This window comes from Puntigrus tetrazona, chromosome 1, assembly GCF_018831695.1.
Source record: "Puntigrus tetrazona isolate hp1 chromosome 1, ASM1883169v1, whole genome shotgun sequence".
NCBI classification, from domain to species: domain Eukaryota; kingdom Metazoa; phylum Chordata; class Actinopteri; order Cypriniformes; family Cyprinidae; genus Puntigrus; species Puntigrus tetrazona.
In genome coordinates, this window is record NC_056699.1 from 29,411,107 (window position 1) to 29,432,397 (window position 21,291).

Below are 21,291 nucleotides of genomic sequence, written 5' to 3' on the forward strand. Positions count from 1 at the left end.
TTGAGAATTTTTTCTTTACAGTAACAATGAATGTGAAAATAATATTCTACTATTAAGGCACAAAATAATTTGATATTCTATCGTATTAATTTAACACAATTGTGATTTCCTTCATTTTTGTTATATTGTATTTTAATAATATTTTTTATTACACTATACAAGTTTTAAATAAGTTCACAGATTTGTTATAAAATCATTAAAGATTAAATTAAAAATAACTTCAGAACAAACATGATTATAAAGACACAGAGAGACACAAAAATCAACTAATATTAAGTACTGATATTCATCTAATATTGATTTATTTCTGACGTTATTGATTTAATGAAGCACTTATGTTATTCTAACTGATTTCTGATGATGATTTAATGAGTTTTTGATTACGGATGTGGTATGATGTCACGTGAAGGTCAAAAGCCACACACAGGACACGAGGAGCCACAGGCCTGGACCGAGACGAAGAGCTGGTGCAGATCCTGAAACACACACACACACACACACACACATCATAGATCACACACAGGTCTGATGCCGTGTGTCAGAGTTCAGAGAGAGTGGGCGTGGCTTTACCCTGTACGGTGACGGTGGCTGCAGCTGATTGGCCGGGAGCCGTCGCCTGCGAGCCGCTGCTGTAAACGGTGCTGTTGTTGTTCAGGACGTTGACAGGTGAAGACGTGCTCGGATCGGCTTGGCCTCCCGACAGACCGATGTTCAGCGTGTCTAACTGAGACTGCCGCTGTGAGGAGATCCAGGCCTGGACCACAGAGTCGTTCTCAAACACCTTCAGATCGGCCACGGCTGAGCCCATGAGAGAGCGCACGTCCGACACGCTCAGAGCCTGAAACACACACCGTCCAGTCACACATCTGCACTGAGAGCAACACTTGTGTGTGTGTGTGTGTGTGTGAGCGTGTGTTTTACCTTCACTACAGGAATGCTGAGACTCCTGAAGGTGCTGATGTCCAGAGTGATGTTAGAAGATGCCAAAGCCCTCACGTCCTCAACCGGAGCACCACCTGCACACACACACACACACACACACACACACACACACACACACACACACACACACACACACACACACACACACTTTATTATAAAAAAGCAAGTCTAATGTAAAATCATGCAATTTAGTTCATGTTAGTTAATTACCAATTAGTTAACTTTATTAATGTTAGTTTATGAAAATACAATGTGAAATACAATGAAAACTTTTCAGTGCACTGTGCATCTGTGCAAAAACAAACACAGTGCATTAACAAACAAAACTTTTTTATGCATTAGTAACTGTTAAAATTAACATTAAGATGAGTAAATGATGCAGAAGTATTGTTTTAGTTCATTTAAGTTCATGTTAATTACACTCGTTAACTAATGCTAATTATTGAACCTTATTGTTAGATGCTACACTGACTTTCTAGCAGCTTTAGGTTTCACAAATGTTTTGTAAAATAAGCAGTGCAGTGCATTTAAGGTCTAATGTGCAAAGAACACAAGTCTTCTGACAGTTTAAGTTGGAAACGATATTTTCAGCTCAATGCATAAAACACGGGACAGTTTACAGGTTAAGAGTGAGTTAGAGTTGTCTATGAGACATCAGTGTGTGTGTGTGTGTGTGTGTGTGTGTTACCGAGGTAGGGGCTGATGAGGTGGAAGTAAATAGGGCCGTTGCTGCGTTGAGCTCTGAAAGAGGAGTTAGCAGTGCTGTACAGAACTGATTTCTGCTCGAGCGAGCACGAGGACAGATCCAGAACTTCTGCATTACTGCACGTGAGGAGAGAGAGACGTGAATGAGTGAGTAAAGTGAGCTGGTAAACGAGTGTGTGAGTGAGTGTGTGTAGTACCTCAGGTCTCCCGCTTTAATGCTCTGAAGTGTAGAGATGTTCAGAGAGCAGATGTTGGAGCCGATGATGTTCAGCTCATTAGTGCCTAAAGTATGACCGGCCACACTCAGATACCTGAGGATCACCTCGTTACTCTGCAACACACACACACACACACACACACACACACACACACACACACACACACACACACACACACACACACACAATAGTGTCAATAGTGTCACAATACTCAGCATTAGCTCATGTGTTATCTCACATTAAATATTACATACATTTGTTACAGTATTTATTCTTCTTTGATAACAGCTGTTAATAAAATACCACTGCTCATTGTAGTTTACTTTAGCTCAGATCCTTTTAAATAATTTATATGTATACATTTAGCAGACTGTAGAAATTTACACAAACAAGACAAAACCTTCCAAAGCATTTATCAATGATAGTTATATGTTACCTAACATAGTTACCTAAGATTACTAAAATAAATCTTATGGTAAAGTTACAAACACGTTACAGTCTCATTTGTTGGCATTAGTTAATGCCTTAGTTAACATAAACAATATTTGTTACACTTTAGGATGTATTATTTTACAGTGTAATATACATTATAAATGTACTGAGTAATATAATTAACTACATGTACTTACTATAGTTTATGATTTGGCTTATGGTATGTAATTAAGTAATTATGAATGCTTTTTGTTATTGACAAATTCAACTTTTGACTGTAATGATGTCTTAGTAAATGTTGAGCTTAGTTTGACCTAACATTAATAAATACTGTAGAATTATCTATTTTTATTTCATGATAACCCAGCGGAAAAAAGCACCCTAAGCTGGTTGACTGCTTTAAGCAGGAAGAAACTGGTTTAAGCTGGTCTCCCAGCCTGACCAGCTAAAGAAGTGGCCATAACCCCTCCGTGTTTTTCTGAGCATATAATTTATGTATTCAGTGTGGTTTCAGTCACCTTGTCTTTGTCCCATTCTCCGTTCTTTCTGTTCATGAGAGCGGTCAGCGTGTCGATGCTGGTCACGCTCCAGGTCCTGATCTCGTCCAGCGTGGCCTGCCGTGAGACAGAGGACAGCAGCTGCAGAGGGCCGTCTGGGAGTCCGGCCGGGTACACCTGAAACACAGCGGTCACTAGAGGTCATCAGCGGTCACTAGAGGTCCCCAGCGGTCATCAGCACAGTTCACTCACCTGCTCCAGCTTGTTTAGAATGATTCTCTGGAAGTCGTTGTCGTCCACTTTCTCTGAGACGGCGGCCAGGTTGTCTCGGAGGACCTTGGGGGTCAGACAGGCGTCGAACTGGGCCGCGGTGTAGCCGAAGGGGAAGGAGGCGTCTGCGATCATGGCCTCTGTGATGTTTCCTGCGGTGCAGTCTGACCGACACAAACACACAGTGACAGTTATGACAAACCAGCAGTTTTTCAGGCCCAGTTTATCTTGGTTAAGATAGCACAGAGATGGCTTGATCTGGAAAACATCTGCTTTCTGACAGACGTCTAATCAACATCTGTTTGACGTCTGATAGAAAACATCCTATAGACGTCTTTCAGATGGAAATACAGACATCAAATACTCATCAAACCTGTGATGTATGAGTTACTTGTTTTCTACATCTTCCTCTGATTGGCTTTCTGATGCGATAATAAACAGCTGCTTCGTTCCTCTGTATATTCCTATGATTATCTCCGCAGAGTTTATTTAAATGATGTTGGGTTTGACTGTAAAAAGCCAATCAAATACAAATATTGTGGCAGGAGGTCTGGTTGTATCTTCACATGATCTGATGTTTTAAAACCAAACTTGAAACCTGTCATCGTCCTTGTGCTCTTAAAGTATTCACCAAATTTCTTTTTTCAAACTCTTTTAATCACATAAAGGTCAAAAGTTATATGCAATAATAAATCTGTTTCCGCTCACAGCTATTATTCTTTAAATGCATGTACAATCAATTTAATTACACATAATATCATAATGACAATGTGCATAAATTGCAATACATTATTATTCTTGTAAGTGATCGTGTGTGTGTTTTACCTGTAGAGCGGCTCATTCTGCTTCGAGCGCTTAACTCAGTGTTGCAGTTTTTAAAGAGTTTCTTTAGTTTGGGCTTCTCTGTGTTCCTCGTCCTCAGAAACGGCATGAACACCTTCATGTACTTCTTCTTCACAGTCTGTCTCACACACACACACACACACACACACACACACACACACACACACACACACACACACACACATAAATATAGTCGGCGTTCACACACCTGGAAACACTGAGATTTAGAGAGTAAGGGTCTGTACCGGGCTGAAGAGGTTCCAGAAGTCCCCAGTGAAGTACAGCGGGAGAGTATTGAGCTGCTCCAGCGTCTGTTGACCCCAACCAGAAGAGTTCCTGAAACCCAACAGAGTTCATATATGCCTTACAGTCCTAAACACATTGCTTAAAGTTTGTTCCCACGTGCAGTTCAGTGCAATAACTCTAATGATCTAAATAAGTTTTTGGCTAAATGGACAATAAACAAAGAGCTCTTCGCATGATTTTTCTCACCCATAGATGGTTTCTCCCGAGAGTAGCAGGGTTTGCACAGCGCTGATTTGAGCGTCTGAGAGGTCGTGGCAGTTCTTCAGTTTATCGATGATGGTTGGATCTGAGTTTTGGATGTAGACAGGATCAAGGGTGCAGGTCAGGTTAGCCAGAACCTCCACGTGATCTTTGCTTAACCTCTGACCCGAAATACCCTACAGCGACACACACAAGGCTTAAAAGACATATCAAATGGTGTTTTTTTGAAAATGTAAAAATGTCTCCTGTAAGGGGTAGGACAATAACACATACAGTCTGTACAGTATAAAAACCAGTACACCTCATAAACTACAAACGCCAACGTGTGTGTGTGTGAGTTTCTCACCAGACAGTTCTGTGCGTTGTTGAACAGAGTCTTCTGTTTGTCGAGGACGCCGGAAAGAATGGAGTAGTCTGCTGTTCCCACCGCGCTGAAATACGAGCGGCAGCTCGCCTTCTCCACCTTCTCATAGCTGCCCCACAAATATCAACACATTACCAAAATAATAACAAACAATAGATGACAACTAAATCTGATAAAGACTCTGATAAAGAGAGAAGTTAGGAATCTAGAATAAAGCAAAATAATGAATCATTCATAACTGAAATAAAATGGCACTCTTAGAGAAGAGAACTTAATGACCATTATTAATTCCTGTCGCTCTTTGTGGAGTTGTCCAAGAGCACAACATGCACATGTAAATATGACAGATATTATACTACTAAGCTAGTATTTTATTAGAATGATGGGAGTATGATGAAAGAGTGAAAGAGCTGTGAGAGATATGATTGTTCTTTATTTAGTACAGCAATACTTGTTTGGTTTCTACCTTGGATAATTCACTCATTATGTTAATTTGCCAGGCACTCACTTGTAGTAAAGCAGCATGTCCGAAGGTAAATCTGTGAAGCTTGTGGAAGTCTCGTCTTTCATGTAGTTGTACATACACATCAGCTGGAACACAACAGTTAGGAGATTAATGGTGAGCCTCGCAGATGTGAACACTGAGCAAATTTCAGCAAACTGTGTACCTGGCTCTCCTTCAGCTGGACCTTCTGCCGGCCCGGCCGCCATCTGCAGGCTCTGACCAGCTGCTTGACCTTGGGCTCGGCCAGCGTCCGGACAGACGTACAGGTGAAGCCCTGCAGCAGCTCCTCAGACAGCCTGCAGAGGGAGACAAACACACTCCTGAATCAGCACCTGCTGCCTCTCTACTGTACTCTACTGTACTTTACTGTGTGTGAAAGACTTACTCCTCTGTGTCTGTGCTGACACTCGCCACGGAGCCGAACAGCATCACAGCCTGCAGCAGCACAGAAAAACACACTCATGACTCCTGTCTTCACATGGCTCTTCCTCTTCCATCATCATTAAAACAGCACAGATCATATGAAGTGAAAACAGCACCTGCTCCTGTGTCCACTGCTTCTGGTTGATCAAGGTGACGTTCACAGACTCCTGAGGGATCAGCAAGATGCGAGGGATCGACCCTGCCAATGCATCTGGAACATTCTCGATGACTTTAGTCTCATCTATGGACACGATCTGAGGAGGAAGGGATGAGGGGATCTGAGAGAAGATTCGAGTATACAGGTGACTGTAAACTGGCTAAAATCGTACCTTCATGACATAAACCAGCTGCACGATTTCTGGCGCTGAGAGGATGTTGCTGATGAATGTTGGATTTTGGGATATGGCCAGGAGCTCAGAGGGTTCGATGTTGGAGATGGTCTCCGCCGGAACGCCCTTGACCAGTGTCCCCAGAGACAGCAGCGAGGAGCCGGTGTTCATCTGAAAAAGAAGTTCACAGCCTTGTCTGAGGTTTTTATATTTTATGTCAGTAAAAGGTTTTATTCAGCTTGTCTGTTGTTGTGATGTTCAGCTTCAACTCTCGAATATGCTGCTGAAAGTGACTCACTGGAAAGTTGGACTCAATGAGGGTCTGTATGACTGCGTTGGCTTGGCCCTGATTCCAGCCGTCCACGGCGCTGAGGGTGGAGAGTGCGCCCTTAATGACATCAGAGGAGGCAGAGCCTATCTGAGCCTCCGTCAGGCCCACACTCTGACTGCCCAGCAGCTGGATGGTGGAGGAGGAGAGCGACGGGAGATTGGCTGCCAGAGCAGATGTGATCTAAAACCAGGATGAAGCGGGTCAGAGGAGCTCAACTGACTGACTGATTGATTGATTGATTGATTGATTAAACACCTCAGAGCTCTCAGATCCATTACAGAACACATTGATCCTCTGGATGAGCACCAAACTTTCTTCTGTTCCCAGAGACTCGAACGCAAGGGAAGGGATTCCACACAAGAACTGGCCTGGGAGACTGCACACACACACACACACACACACACACACACACACACACACACACACACACACACACACACACACACACACACACCTGAATAGAGCTGCATATACTGGGGTGCCGCATTTAACAGCTGTTTCTATATTTGCTAAGATTTAGACATCTGCAGCAAAAAAAACCTTATCTTATTCAGTCTTTACTATTCTTACTAGTAAAATAAGTAAACATTCTTAAATGAATATACATTTACTAGATAAGCAAAATGACACTCACTTGATTTAATTTTGGAAATAAGACTAAATATCTTTTTACTTAATGAAAAAATATCTTTTTTTGGTGTGGTTGGAGTAGGTGATTTCGGTGGCAGCGCACCTGATGGGGTTGAAGAACGGGTTCCAGATGTACAGCTGTGTTATGTAGTAACTGGCTACGCTGGACTGGACACTGGTCACCGTGCTGTTGAGCAGCTGAAGGTTCTCTGGGTTTTCCAGGAACACACCAATCTACAAACACAAGAGCACCGAGACCAGTATATTCAGATATGCATGTTTGTGAGTGTCAAGCCAATGTTCATTTGGCAGATGCTTTAATCCACAGAGACGTATAATTGAAGAGCACATCATGCAACTCTTCATCACAGGAAGCGCTTTTAATACAAGGAGATGAGCATACAGCTGTTGGTTAAATATTCTTAGGGATTTCTGCTGTAAAACAGCTCCACAAAACAGCTATACCATCATTAAGATAAGGTCAATCTATGTTTTTCACCCAATACTGTCAATGCCATCACATCTGTCATGGTTAACATGCAACTAAGCAAGTGAAAGGTGGTAGTGGCGAGGAAGCTAGGCTCCAGCAGGTGGTGGGTTTGTTACCTGGTCTGACGACACAAAGGAATTGAGGTCAGACAGATTGACGTATCTGATGAAGACACCAATGTAGCTCACAAGCCAGTTAGTGGAGTTCAGCTGAGGATCCGAGGCATTATAGCAGCGAGGTGAGCCACCTGTACACACGCACACACACACACACACAGATTTAAACATACTCACATACTACAGCTGAATGAAATTGGATAAACTGAGAGTTAATTAAATGATTATATTTAAAAAGCTGTTAGAAAGAACAATTTAATGATTCACTAATAAAGATTTCACTTGTTTCATTACTGGATGAATTACTGTGAGTTCTGAACAAACACTTGTCGCCCCCTACTGGTATAACAGTGTAATGAATATAATCTTTATAGAATCCTCAAGTTACTCTTCTGAAGGTGATTTATTGTATATAGAAACTATATTTGTTTTCAAACTATACACTTTTATCCAGGTACTTCTGTGATTATTTGAATGTTTGTAACACAGAAATAAGAAAACCATATGTGAAAAGTCAATTTGCAAAAATTTTACACGGCAACTACCTTGTTTGGGTCAGCAGATTAAAATTTTCTGGTGTGATTGTACTTGTCAAACACACACACACACACACACACACACACACACACACAGCTATGCACTTTGAAGCATATATACGAAGTACATTTTCTTACCATTTGTGAGGTACACCTTCACAGAGCCATAAACATACTCGGGGGTGAAGTCAGTTCTAGAGAAGTTGTAGTTGTTTCCAAGAACTGAAAGCCTGCTCACACACACACACACACACACACACACAGTGGTTTAGTGTCCAGCGAGGTGTTTCTGGTGTAGGTGTCTCAGTGATGTGAAAGCGCTCACAGTTTGCTGTAGGACAGACAGGTGGCGCTGTGGAGCTGTGCGGGGCTGAGGAGCTCAGAGCTGAGAAGAGGCAGGTATCTGACGAGCCGGAGCTTGAACCACTGATCCACTTCAGACCGGATCTCCAGCTTCAGAACCTGGGGCCAGACGCAGGCCAACACCTGCCGGGCCAAACCCACGGGCCCCAGCGGCTCCTGAGAGACACACAGACACCACTAACTGAACAGAGCTCTGTCTAAACTTATGTAATATGAATATGATTCTATAAACTCAATCTAGCATATTTTTTTCCCGAGATTGTTGCAATGATTTACTTCTGTATGCAAAAGGAAATGGGTAATCTTTTGTGTCACGTTTATGTTTCTGTGAGCACACTATGTAGACAGCTAGCTAGCGCTGAAGGGCTTCTGATAGACCTACCGTCTCCAGATACTGGGCGGTCTGGTTGTATGCTCTGAGCAGATCGCAGAGCCCCGACCCGTTCCCCAGACTCTGAGGAGCGTTTAGGAACTCGCTCAGTTCGGCAGTAGAGATGGAGCTCAGCAGCTGCGGGAGAAAACACACAAATCAGACAAGCTGTGATGGAGCGAGATGAAGCAGCAGAGGAGCATTGATGTACCTCAGGCCTTCTGTCCCCGGGCATCAGAGACTGGAAGGTGCTGAGGTCTGGAAACCCAAACTGGAGGAAGAAGGACTTCAGGAAGAGGTAGAAGCTGCCACGCACATAACAGCGAAGAGGAGCGTCTGCAGGTACACAACAAAGCCATTGCAATCTTAGAAGTGCATGAGTAATCATGTTCCACGATCTAAAGTTTGAGCTACAGGTATGCTACATCATTATTTTCATGAATGCTAATTACTTGTGGGTATTTAGGATGCTGTGATATGAATTAGGCCACACCAGAGATTTAAAATGTTATTTCCACTGTGCTATGTTAAAGAAACACTATTGATCTGATGGAAAAAATGGCTTTCAGAAAACATTTTAGCATGTGAAGTGTGCCACTGTGTGTGTGTTTTACCTGTGAGTAGTTGTTGGATGTTGTTATAGATCTGACGCTGTGTGTTGTTGTCCAGAGCCGTTCTTTGAGAGTCCAGCACACTGACACTGCGCCACAAACACACACACATTGTGTTTACTCTGTGTATACACTATTGTCCACATTTATTGTTCATGTTTACTGTTGTTTTACTGTTGTCACTGTGGTCTCCTTACAGAAATGTTTCATTTTTTAGATTCTATAGATAAGATAAAATATAAATAGTATAAATTAATAAGAAATTAGGTGAAAGATGTAGAATGTACAGTGATAAATAAATATCAGTTTATCTTTAGTGATAATAGACTGTTCTTGAATAAAAATAATGATGTTCTCTTGACAAAAACAATCACATGCTTAATGAAGGCATCAACTGAATTTACAGTATATTGTGTATATTGGATTATTCCAGATTACAGAAATCTGCCGCAAAGTGTACATTGTTTTTGCCATCTGACCAATTAATACTGGCACATAAATATTCTATTCTATTCTATTCTATTCTATTCTATTCTATTCTATTCTATTTTGGTAAAATTTATTAGCATAAAAAAATAAAAAAATAAATCCTTGCTATGTGCGCTGTGCTAGAATAACTGAGACTTGTATGTTGTTGCTCTCTTGTTGGTCTGTTTTCTTCTACTTGTAAGTTGCTTTGGATAAAATCATCTGCCAAATGACTAAAAGTAAATGTCATAAAAGAGATTCCACAAAGAATCTCACTTTTAAGACGTTACTGTTGTGATCAATAATTGTTTGGTAATAGATGGCAAGTAGTTCTCAGTTAGGTTATTTTTATTGAATAATTATCAAATGTCTAATAAGCAACCATCTTTTTCCAGTTTTACGTTAAGTGTTAACGTAGTAGTATCTGTTATATATTCTCTCTACAACGGAGCAGGCTATGTAACAGACTTACGCCTCCTGCTGGACGCTGCAGCCTCGAGCCCTGAGCGTGCTGAAATACACTGTGACGTCCGCTGAGCTCAGGACAGACAGCAGTGGTCTGAGTCGAACCGTGAGCCAGACCGACAGGTCTGAGTCACTGACTGAAGCAGACGCCAGACCGCCTCGCTCCAGCACCGTCTGCAGGAAGACCCGCTTCACCCCGGCAGAGTAGCCCGCTTCATTCGCCTGAACAGAGGACACAAGACCGGACTGAGGCGCCAACAACATAACGATGAGGATATTCTCAGATGCAGGGGAACAAATTTCACAACATACTTGGATGTTTGGAGAAAGAGCATCAAAGAACTCTGAAAGCTGCGGTGTTTGAAGCACACTCATGACAGTCTGAACGTCTTGGGGTCCGCTGAGTCGAGACGGGTCAGAGCAAAGCTCGGCCAGCTGGGACTGAGTCAGAAACTCTGCAGCCTTGACCTGAGAGAGAGCAGACCAGATGAAGGAGTCCTCTAAGACACAAACACTAATCAATCACATCGAAGACTAACCATATGTATAATATATTACAGATTTTTTATATAAAGATTTTCATTTTTTGCGTATTAGTTTTGTAACGGTTTATTTAAAGCCTTTATATAACACATTATACAGTTTTAAAGCATGAATGAAAAATCATAATACGCTTTCACAATCATAAAGCATTACAGTGTTTATAAATTCATTGTTACACTTTTATAAAACAATCAAATTCGGACGTAACGAGGAATCGGCAAACATTGCAGAGAGATGTTTACCCCATTAAAGTCTCTCTTCAGGTTGATGAAGTCGCTGAAGTTGGCAATGATGCGGAACTTTGCGAAGTTTTTCAGCAGCCAGTCAGAGTCACTGTTAGTACTCTGCACACAGGAGTTTCCTGAAAATATCAGAGACACATTTTTATTATAAGACTTATTTATACAAACACATAAGCAAGCATGCACACACACACACACACACACATTACCTCGACTGGGTTGATGGGAGAGATATTCTCGTGTGAAACTGTAGACATATTTGGTCTGAATCTGTGTGAGACCGCTGAAAACATCATCACAGCCTTTCACGCTGCAAACACAGGAATAAATCAATGATTGGTTGTTCAACACAGAGATCCCAAAAAACTAAAAGAGACACTCTCTTCATCAGAGGCACATGCAAATCAAATAAACATAAAATAATATTAGTTTTGTTATAATATACTCCTCTTGAAACCGCACTGTTGTCACTTAAAACAGCATATAAATATGGTTCTTACCAAGTTCTCATGTTATGTTATGCATAATTATCTTTTAGGAGCTAGCCAATGTAATCTATTTGCTACAGTCATTTTAGATCATTTCCCTGACAGAGTCATCAGCCAAATCAGAAGTGTGTACTGGAAATGTCAAGACACACTGATACACTGATGACTCAGTTGGTCTGGTTTGATTTCGTGATGTCATCAAATACAGTGATGAACATAATATCCTGTCTTATTACTATGCATTGAGTGAAGTTTAAAAAAGAAATGCACAATCTAATGGATCTAACAAAGTGAAATCCCTAGAAATGATTGACTGACCCTGGCATCGCACTGATGTCTGAACTTCATTGAGATGCACAGTTCAAATTAGCCGCTCAACACTGCCCTAAAATCAATGCTAGCAATATTTAATTGCAGATATTTGAGGAGGAAAGGTATCTGTTATACAAAACCACCCAGTGCTCACATTTCTCTGTAAGAATCGCAGCTGATGGTCATGGGGATGACAGAAAGGCTATCCGGACCAATCCCAAGGAGGAAAATGGGTAGGTACGTCTGGAACCATAAAGCAAAGGTCTGCGGCTGGAAGCTTTCAAACTTTTTCTCCAGATCCATCAACGTCATGTTCAGAATGATGCTGCTCACAGCGGTGCTGATGCTCAACACGTTTCTCTGAAAACAGCACAACACTGAAAAGTCACATATACACTTGAATAGCTAAGTATGCAAAAGAAAAAAAAATGATCATGTTTCAGGAAAAACATTACATGGAAAAAGCTTAACAGAGACAATTAGTTATTCAAGCCATCTCAGAAATTTTTACAATCACAGCCTTACAGAAATGTTTAATATCTAAAGAAAACATTACAGGTGGATAAAGTACACCAATCCATTACTTGAATGAAAGTATAGATACTACTGGTCAAATATTACTCCATTACAAGTGAAAGTTGTAAACAATTTTTTACTTAAGTGAAAATATAAAAGTATTTTATTTTAAAAGTACTTATTTATTTTAAAAGGACTTAAAGTTTAATGAGTAAATTTCCAATTTTCATTATTGTTGTATGTTAAACTTTCAATACCTTATGCCCCAGCTACATACACTGACTAGTTTGTAATATCTGTGTAAGGAAAAGCTTAGGGGAAAAAACAAATCATCACCACTGTCTTTAAAGCTGCTACATAGAAAAGACTTTATACTTTGATGACTTTGGTAGAAATGTAGTGGACTGAAAAGTATGGTATTTGTGTTTTAAATGTAGTTAAAGTTAAAGTCAGAAAAAAAACATTAAAGTAAAGTACAGTTACTATACTCAAGTAAATGTTCTTCACTACTGTCTGCCTCTAAAAAGCATATCTTATTTGTAATAAATGAATGTATGAATCTATCAATCAATCAATCAATCAAAAACAAATATGAACATAATATGACCACAAAAGGCAGCGCAAAAAATTCCCACCTCTGCAGACATCTTGATAAATTTCTCAAAGAATTCATCCAACTGGTTCTGGTTTGGAGAATTTACAACTGATCCAAACACTTCTCTAACAGCAGACTCATCCTCCACCAGACTTGGTGTCAATATTCGCTCCACCTTCTGTTCACCAGTTAGAGAACTTAACATGGTGTCCTGCAAAATAGGGAATTCACTGTTACTTTTGTTGGGGAATGAAACCTCCACATTAGATTTAAGGTCATCACTGTACACTGAACTTTGGATAGCAAAGAGTTTGAATTGTGCTTTACCCTAGAAATGTTGAATTCTGCCAAGTCAGAATAAGGCACATAGGTGAAAAACTGACCGAGGTTCAACACCAGCCAGTCAGTATCATTTTGGATGCCCTGTTTACAGGCTAAATAAATAAAAAAATAAAATTGCATATGTTGAAGTATTAAATTGAAATGCTGCATTACTTAATATGAAAAAGATTAATTTCTAAAAATTATTTCGATTCATTAATTTAGCAGGTACTGTCATTCAAAGCAAAGGAGATGCTTATCACATATTCTACGAAGAACATACCTGGCTGACTGATCTGCTGCTTAGACTGTTCGAGGTAAACTACCAAATTTACAGCAACCTCCTCTCTTATTTTGACAGGCATTTGTACATAAGCCACATTAAGCCCTTTAACACTGTGAACAAGACAACAGTCATTAACATCCTGATTCCCTTGACAACACTTTAATAAATATTTATTAAAAAAAGCGAAGAAATAAAACAAAAAATCTGAAATACAACTTGAGACAAAAAAACAGAATATGTATCTGATTATATCTAAGAAGAAATCTAAGATCCTTAAAATACATTTAACCATTTAAAACATACTGGTTAACCAACAAAAAAAATTCAACAATGGTACTGAAAAATTGAGTATTTTAATCAAAACATTTAAAAAAATAATATCTATAATAACTCACATCACATAATAGTTGGTGCAGTTAATGTTGGCCGTGACCTTAAGCAGCATTTCTGCTGTGAAACTGGGCAGGACAGGGATGAGCAGCTCGGTGAACCACACTTTCCAGTCAGGAGCCACAAATTCCTGGAGCTTCAGTTCAATGATTACAAAGGTTCGGTTCATCATCACGTCTCTCACAGCGGGGGTGATATCGGGAATCTGCAAAGCGGATACATCGGGAGTGTGAATGGCACTGCGTGAAAGTCGCATTCTTCGGGCTATTCTTCATGGCTTCCACGCGGCCTCTGTCAGAAACTTTGAATCATTGACTTGCCTCAGGAGATGCGTTCAGCTCCGTTAGAAACTCCTCCACGTTCTTGAAAGCTTCGCCTTCCTCCAGGTGGTCGAACACAGCGTTAATCTGATTGGTGTTGTTCAGTGCTCCGGAGCTCAGGATCAGTTCAGCTACTTGGCTAGGGCTCAGCAGCCCCAACGAATCAAACTGAAGCACAAGACGGAAAAGGAGACGTTACATCATAGATGAGGCCGTTTACTTAAAAAGGAGAGGTTTAAGAACCACTTCCATTAAATAATGAGGCTTCACATGAGCAGCTGGAGCCAGCCAAAAGTTACTCACGCTGGAGAAATTTGCATTCAGCGTCTTCAAATCCTCCAAGCTCGCGTAGACGGAGAAGTTGCCAAAGTTCTTCTCCAGCCAGTCAGCGCTGCTCGTAGTTTTGGTAAGACAGGCAGGATCTGGAGTGAAAATTGGAAGATTAACACAGAACAGCACTGAGCTGGCGAAAAACACGCGTGACAAGCCGAGACGCTGAAGGATGCCTAGGGCACTACCGCATGACGCATGACACGTCAAGACAGGGATGGAGCCTAAAGTACCTGTTAGGTCATCTCTCGAGAGGAAGGGATGGACAAAATCGCTGAAGACGAGCCGTTGTTGCCTCACGTCCATGAGGGACGCTTGATGACTGAGAGCCTGCACCCTAATTCGGGAAAGACCGTCCGGACGTTACGGATTGCTCAACTTGAATCCCCGACAACCGCTTCAGGATTTCCTGAGCGCTGAAGATACTTACACAACTTGGTAGGTTGCGCAACTGAAGTTCTTGCCGCTAAGGCAGGACAGGAAGTCCCTGGAGACTGCTGGCAAGAATGGCCTCAGCCGTCCCTGGAACCAGTCGGCAATGAAGCGGACATCTGTCAGTTGTGTGGGGCTGAAGTTGTTGACTTTCACCTCTCCAATGGCATCGAGAACACGGGAGTCAGGCTGAGGGTCACTGAGGCTCTGTGAAAGCAAAAGGACAATATGTCAATTTAGAGCTCAGAGACAGCACTTCATCTCCTTTCCCAGAAAGCAGGGGCGTCACTCACTTTGTTGGAGTACGCTGACATAGCCTCCTCCAGAACTCCGGCCACTTTCTGGAAGAAAAGCTTCCACGCCTCTGCGCTGGTGGTCGGGTTGCTCTGTGCCTTGCAACTCAGCAGCGTGACGAGGGCGTCAGGGGACAGAGAAGATGCGACCTTGAAAGAAGCGGACAGATTCGTACAGTCAGAGAACCGAACTCTTCGCCAAGGCGACGGTATTCAGGTGCACCGCTCAAGGAAGACGTGCCAAGAGCAGGCATATTCAGAGATGGCAAAGTCGCACAGCTGACTCGATGGAGGAGGCAGGCTCCCGAGTGGGCCCCTGCAATTCACAAAAACGTGTTATTCTTTTTCACCACTTCAAAGCCTATCTCTGTTCTCAGCAGGCACCAAACCGATACTGACCCGCTGACACTACCACACAGCCTCGCCTCTGCAAGGACAAAACAAAAAAAAAAAAAGAAGAAGATGAGGTTCTAGAATTTACTAGCTGTCTCATGAGTTTATCACAAATTGAGGAAATTCTATCAGTTGCAAACTATCAGTCCATCAGTCTTGACTCACCATCCACTAATGTTTCTTTGCACTGGTGAGAAGGAAGACAAAGGAAGAACAGACAAGAAAAGCATTATGTACAGCTTCTATTGGGCATGAACTTTACTCATGACCAGTGTACGACAATGAAGTACTTACGAAAGACACGGGCGAGGAGGCGTGCAGCCTGAGAAAAACCCAAGACAAACAAGATTTCTGTCAATGGGAGGCCACTGGCAAATTGTTTACATTGGAACGCATTTGGTAAAGACTCTTTGGTTTGCCAACGAACAAAACAGCTTTCTTTACTTATTTGAGGACGGTTGTTCAGGCCGTACCATTTGGTGGTGACTGTAGAAGTTCATCGATGCTTGACGTCAGCTCCACTGCAGCTTGAGATGGGAGAAGTGCCAAAGCGTTCTCCAGGCCTTTCAATCTGTGGAAATGTGCACAAATGGAAAACCTCAACGTTTACTTCTACTCACTGAGTAAAAACAAGACAGCAAGGGAACCGGATTGTTTACATTGCATCGTAAGCGTCACAGGTGAGGTTGGCGGGGATCAACACTAGAACCTCAGGACGGAAGCTGGCCAGCACTACAACCAGATTTATCTGGAACCACAGCTGGTAGTCACTGGTTTGGAAGACAGGGAATCTGGGAGCCAGAGCCGTCAAAGTCAGGTTCAGTATTATGTCCCCGGACCTCAGCGTTGCTGATGTAGGGGATGTGTTTCTGAGAGGGGAAGGTGGGGGAAGAGACACCTTTAGCACCGGGATGGGACCATCTGGCACTGCCTGCTCGCTCACAAGCAGCACATTCTTGGTCTAAGCAATTACGGGTAAGTTGCATTTAAAAAAAAAAAAAGAAAGAAAAAGATAAAAAGACTCACCTCCTTGCTGACCTCCACGAACGTTTCAAAGAATTTCTCTAGCTGCTGCCCTTCTGGGGATTTTACAATGCTGCTCAGCACCTCTTTCACCACGGTCACATTTTCAAGAGCACCGGTGGATGGATCCAGCAGCAGCTCTGCTTTCTGGTCAGGTGACAGGGATTCCAGAGCTGCCAGCTAAGGTGAACAAAATCCAGACACCAAGGAGAGAGGACATGGTTGTTAACGACTTGCTCTCTTCCCAACAATATACAGAAAAAAAAAACAAAACAAAAAAACTGAGAATCAAAAATCGCTACCAGCCAAAGGCTCCCTTGAAGCTGTGGGAGAAGAGAAACATAGCAAAAATAGCCGATTTACCCCGCTGACGTTCAGCTCCTTGAGGTCTGTGTAATTGGCCACCGCGGAGAACGGACCCAAGTTGATGTCAAGCCACTCAGCATCGCTTATGATGTCTTTTTGCAATCTGTTTTTCAAGACAGGGGTGGAAGAAGATCAGCCTGTGTCGTGCACCGCTAGGAAGCCGACAGACAACAACCCTGACCCGACAGATTAAACCAAACCAACAAGAGAGGGGCCGGGAAAGCACGTCCCGGAAGATCTACCTGGACTCTTGAACTGGTCGGCAAACGCCTTCAGGTACTCCACCAGAACCCGGGTTATCTCCTGCCTCCTGGTGAGTGTCATTTTTGGGAAAACATCTCCCATTCCTTCAACGCTGCAACAGAAAGGCACAGAAGGGTGTCAGGTTGGCGTGTCGCTGCAGGTCGACATGCTTCCTCTCTCCACATTCAGGCACTCACATCACTTGGTAGCTGGTGCAGCTGATGTGAGCCGTGACCTAAGCAGCATTTCTGCTGTGAAACTGGGCAGGACAGGGATGAGCAGCTCGGTGAACCACACTTTCCAGTCAGGAGCCACAAATTCCTGGAGCTTCAGTTCAATGATTACAAAGGTTCGGTTCATCATCACGCCTCTCACAGCGGGGTGATATCGGGAATCTGCAAAGCGGCAACATCGGGAGTGTGAATGGCACTGCGTGAAAGTCGCATTCTTCGGCTATTCTTCATGGCTTCCACGCGGCCTCTGTCAGAAACTTTGAATCATTGACTTGCCTCAGGAGATGCGTTCAGCTCCGTTAGAAACTCCTCCACGCTTCTTGAAAGCTTCGCCTTCCTCCAGGTGGTCGAACACAGCGTTAATCTGATTGGTGTTGTTCAGTGCTCCGGAGCTCAGGATCAGTTCAGCTACTTGGCTAGGGCTCAGCAGCCCCAACGAATCAAACTGAAGCACAAGACGGAAAAGGAGACGTTACATCATAGATGAGGCCGTTTACTTAAAAAAGGAAAGGTTTAAGAACCACTTCCATTAAATAATGAGGCTTCACATGAGCAGCTGGAGCCAGCCAAAAGTTACTCACGCTGGAGAAATTTGCATTCAGCGTCTTCAAATCCTCCAAGCTCGCGTAGACGGAGAAGTTGCCAAAGTTCTTCTCCAGCCAGTCAGCGCTGCTCGTAGTTTTGGTAAGACAGGCAGGATCTGGAGTGAAAATTGGAAGAATAACACAGAACAGCACTGAGCTGGCGAAAACACACGTGACGAGCCGAGACGCTGAAGGATGCCTAGGGGCACTACCGCATGACGCATGACACGTCAAGACAGTGATGGAGCCTAAAGTACCTGTTAGGTCATCTCTCGAGAGGAAGGGATGGACAAAATCGCTGAAGACGAGCCGTTGTTGCCTCACGTCCATGAGGGACGCTTGATGACTGAGAGCCTGCACCCTAATTCGGGGAAAGACCGTCGGACGTTACGGATTGCTCAACTTGAATCCCCCGACAACCGCTTCAGGATTTCCTGAGCGCTGAAGATACTTACACAACTTGGTAGGTTGCGCAACTGAAGTTCTTGCCGCTAAGGCAGGACAGGAAGTCCCTGGAGACTGCTGGCAAGAATGGCCTCAGCCGTCCCTGGAACCAGTCGGCAATGAAGCGGACATCTGTCAGTTGTGCGGCGCTGAAGTTGTTGACTTTCACCTCTCCAATGGCATCGAGAACACGGGAGTCAGGCTGAGGGTCACCGAGGCTCTGTGAAAGCAAAAGGACAATATGTCAGTGTAGAGCTCAGAGACAGCGCTTCATCTCCTTTCCCAGAAAGCAGGGGCGTCACTCACTTTGTTGGAGTACGCTGACAGAGCCTCCTCCAGAACTCCGGCCACTTTCTGGAAGAAAAGCTTCCACGCCTCTGCGCTGGTGGTCGGGTTGCTCTGTGCCTTGCAACTCAGCAGCGTGACGAGGGCGCCAGGGGACAGAGAAGATGCGACCTTGAAAGAAGCGGACAGATTCGTACAGTCAGAGAACCGAACTCTTCGCCAAGGCGACGGTATTCAGGTGCACCGCTCAAGGAAGACGCATCCGAAGAGCAGGCATATTCAGAGATGGCAAAGTCGCACAGCTGACTCGATGGAGGAGGCAGGCTCCCGAGTGGGCCCCTGCAATTCACAAAAACGTGTTATTCTTTTCACCACTTCAAAGCCTATCTCTGTTCTCAGCAGGCACCAAACCGATACTGACCCGCTGACACTACCACACAGCCTCGCCTCTGCAAGGACAAAACAAAAAAAAAAAGAAGATGAGGTTCTAGAATTTACTAGCTGTCTCATGAGTTTATCACAAATTGAGGAAATTCTATCAGTTGCAAACTATCAGTCCATCAGTCTTGACTCACCATCCACTAATGTTTCTTTGCACTGGTGAGAAGGAAGACAAAGGAAGAACAGACAAGAAAAGCATTATGTACAGCTTCTATTGGGCTTGAACTTTACTCATGACCCGTGTAATGACAAATGAAGTACTTACGAAAGCCACGGGCGGAGGAGGCGTGCAGCCTGAGAAAAAACCCAAGACAAACAAGATTTCTGTCAATGGGAGGCCACTGGCAAATTGTTTACATTGAACGCATTTGGTAAAGACTCTTTGGTTTGCCAACGAACAAAACAGCTTTCTTTACTTATTTGAGGACGGTTGTTCAGGCCGTACCATTTGGTGGTGACTGTAGAAGTTCATCGATGCTTGACGTCAGCTCCACTGCAGCTTGAGATGGGAGAAGTGCCAAAGCGCTTCTCCAGGCCTTTCAATCTGTGGAAATGTGCACAAATGGAAAACCTCAACGTTTACTTCTACTCACTGAGTAAAAACAAGACAGCAAGGGAACCGGATTGTTTACATTGCATCGTAAGCGCTACAGGTGAGGTTGGCGGGGATCACCACTAGAACCTCAGGACGGAAGCTGGCCAGCACTACAACCAGATTTATCTGGAACCACAGCTGGTAGTCACTGGTTTGGAAGACAGGGAATCTGGGAGCCAGAGCCGTCAAAGTCAGGTTCAGTATTGCGTCCCCGGACCTCAGCGTTGCTGATGTAGGGATGTGTTTCTGAGAGGGGAAGGTGGGGAAGAGACACCTTTAGCACCGGGATGGGACCATCTGGCACTGCCTGCTCGCTCACAAGCAGCACATTCTTGGTCTAAGCAATTACGGGTAAGTTGCATTTAAAAAAAAAAAAAAAGAGAAAGAAAAAGATAAAAAGACTCACCTCCTTGCTGACCTCCACGAACGCTTTCAAAGAATTTCTCTAGCTGCTGCCCTTCTGGGGATTTTACAATGCTGCTCAGCACCTCTTTCACCACGGTCACATTTTCAAGAGCACCGTGGATGGATCCAGCAGCAGCTCTGCTTTCTGGTCAGGTGACAGGGATTCCAGAGCTGCCAGCTAAGGTGAACAAAATCCAGACACCAAGGAGAGAGGACATGGTTGTTAACGACTTGCTCTCTTCCCAACAATATACAGAAAAAAAAACAAAACAAAAAAAAACTGAGAATCAAAAATCGCTACCAGCCAAAGGCTCCTTGAAGCTGTGGGAGAAGAGAAACATAGCAAAAATAGCCGATTTACCCCGCTGACGTTCAGCTCCTTGAGGTCTGTGTAATTGGCCACCGCGGAGAACGGACCCAAGTTGATGTCAAGCCACTCAGCATCGTTTGCGATGTCTTTTTTGCAATCTGTTTTTCAAGACAGGGGTGGAAGAAGATCAGCCTGTGTCGTGCACCGCTAGGAAGCCGACAGACAACAACCCTGACCCGACAGATTAAACCAAACCAACAAGAGAGGGGCCGGGAAAGCACGTCCCGGAAGATCTACCTGGACTTCTTGAACTGGTCGGCAAACGCCTTCAGGTACTCCACCAGAACCCGGGTTATCTCCTGCCTCCTGGTGAGTGTCATTTTTGGGAAAACATCTCCCATTCCTTCAACGCTGCAACAGAAAGGCACAGAAGGGTGTCAGGTTGGCGTGTCGCTGCAGGTCGACAAGCTTCCTCTCTCCACATTC

The 21,291-nt window shown here is 43.4% G+C and overlaps 1 protein-coding gene and 3 long non-coding RNA genes across 4 annotated transcripts; all 4 read right to left on the reverse strand.

Moving 5' to 3' along the window:
• LOC122354733 lies at positions 1-15,628 on the reverse strand. Its single transcript, XM_043252980.1, has 39 exons — positions 15,484-15,628; positions 15,189-15,397; positions 14,992-15,095; positions 14,732-14,850; positions 14,429-14,596; positions 14,114-14,313; positions 13,716-13,828; positions 13,439-13,545; positions 13,152-13,322; positions 12,155-12,360; positions 11,410-11,510; positions 11,201-11,319; positions 10,728-10,883; positions 10,423-10,637; positions 9,486-9,571; positions 9,083-9,207; positions 8,884-9,009; positions 8,464-8,657; positions 8,277-8,368; positions 7,603-7,733; positions 7,100-7,230; positions 6,622-6,742; positions 6,334-6,546; positions 6,036-6,206; positions 5,823-5,960; positions 5,669-5,718; positions 5,447-5,579; positions 5,287-5,369; positions 4,761-4,887; positions 4,400-4,590; positions 4,153-4,243; positions 3,890-4,025; positions 3,047-3,228; positions 2,816-2,971; positions 1,845-1,978; positions 1,631-1,764; positions 922-1,016; positions 571-838; positions 1-476 (listed from the first exon to the last, which is right to left on the reverse strand). Exons 1-39 carry the CDS (start codon positions 15,502-15,504, stop codon positions 400-402), a joined length of 5,394 nt encoding a protein of 1,797 aa, XP_043108915.1. The 5' UTR covers positions 15,505-15,628; the 3' UTR covers positions 1-399.
• A 98-nt stretch (positions 15,629-15,726) lies between these two features.
• On the reverse strand, positions 15,727-16,063 carry LOC122327126. Its single transcript, XR_006247601.1, has 3 exons — positions 16,042-16,063; positions 15,883-15,910; positions 15,727-15,799 (listed from the first exon to the last, which is right to left on the reverse strand). It is a non-coding gene; the product is annotated as an uncharacterized LOC122327126 (long non-coding RNA).
• Positions 16,064-16,179: 116 nt separating this feature from the next.
• LOC122326770 lies at positions 16,180-16,696 on the reverse strand. The gene is made up of 3 exons (XR_006247510.1): positions 16,536-16,696; positions 16,350-16,447; positions 16,180-16,198 (listed from the first exon to the last, which is right to left on the reverse strand). It is a non-coding gene; the product is annotated as an uncharacterized LOC122326770 (long non-coding RNA).
• A 2,613-nt stretch (positions 16,697-19,309) lies between these two features.
• Positions 19,310-19,651, reverse strand: LOC122326869. Its single transcript, XR_006247528.1, has 3 exons — positions 19,630-19,651; positions 19,476-19,503; positions 19,310-19,393 (listed from the first exon to the last, which is right to left on the reverse strand). It is a non-coding gene; the product is annotated as an uncharacterized LOC122326869 (long non-coding RNA).
• Between the last annotated feature and the right edge of the window lie 1,640 nt (positions 19,652-21,291).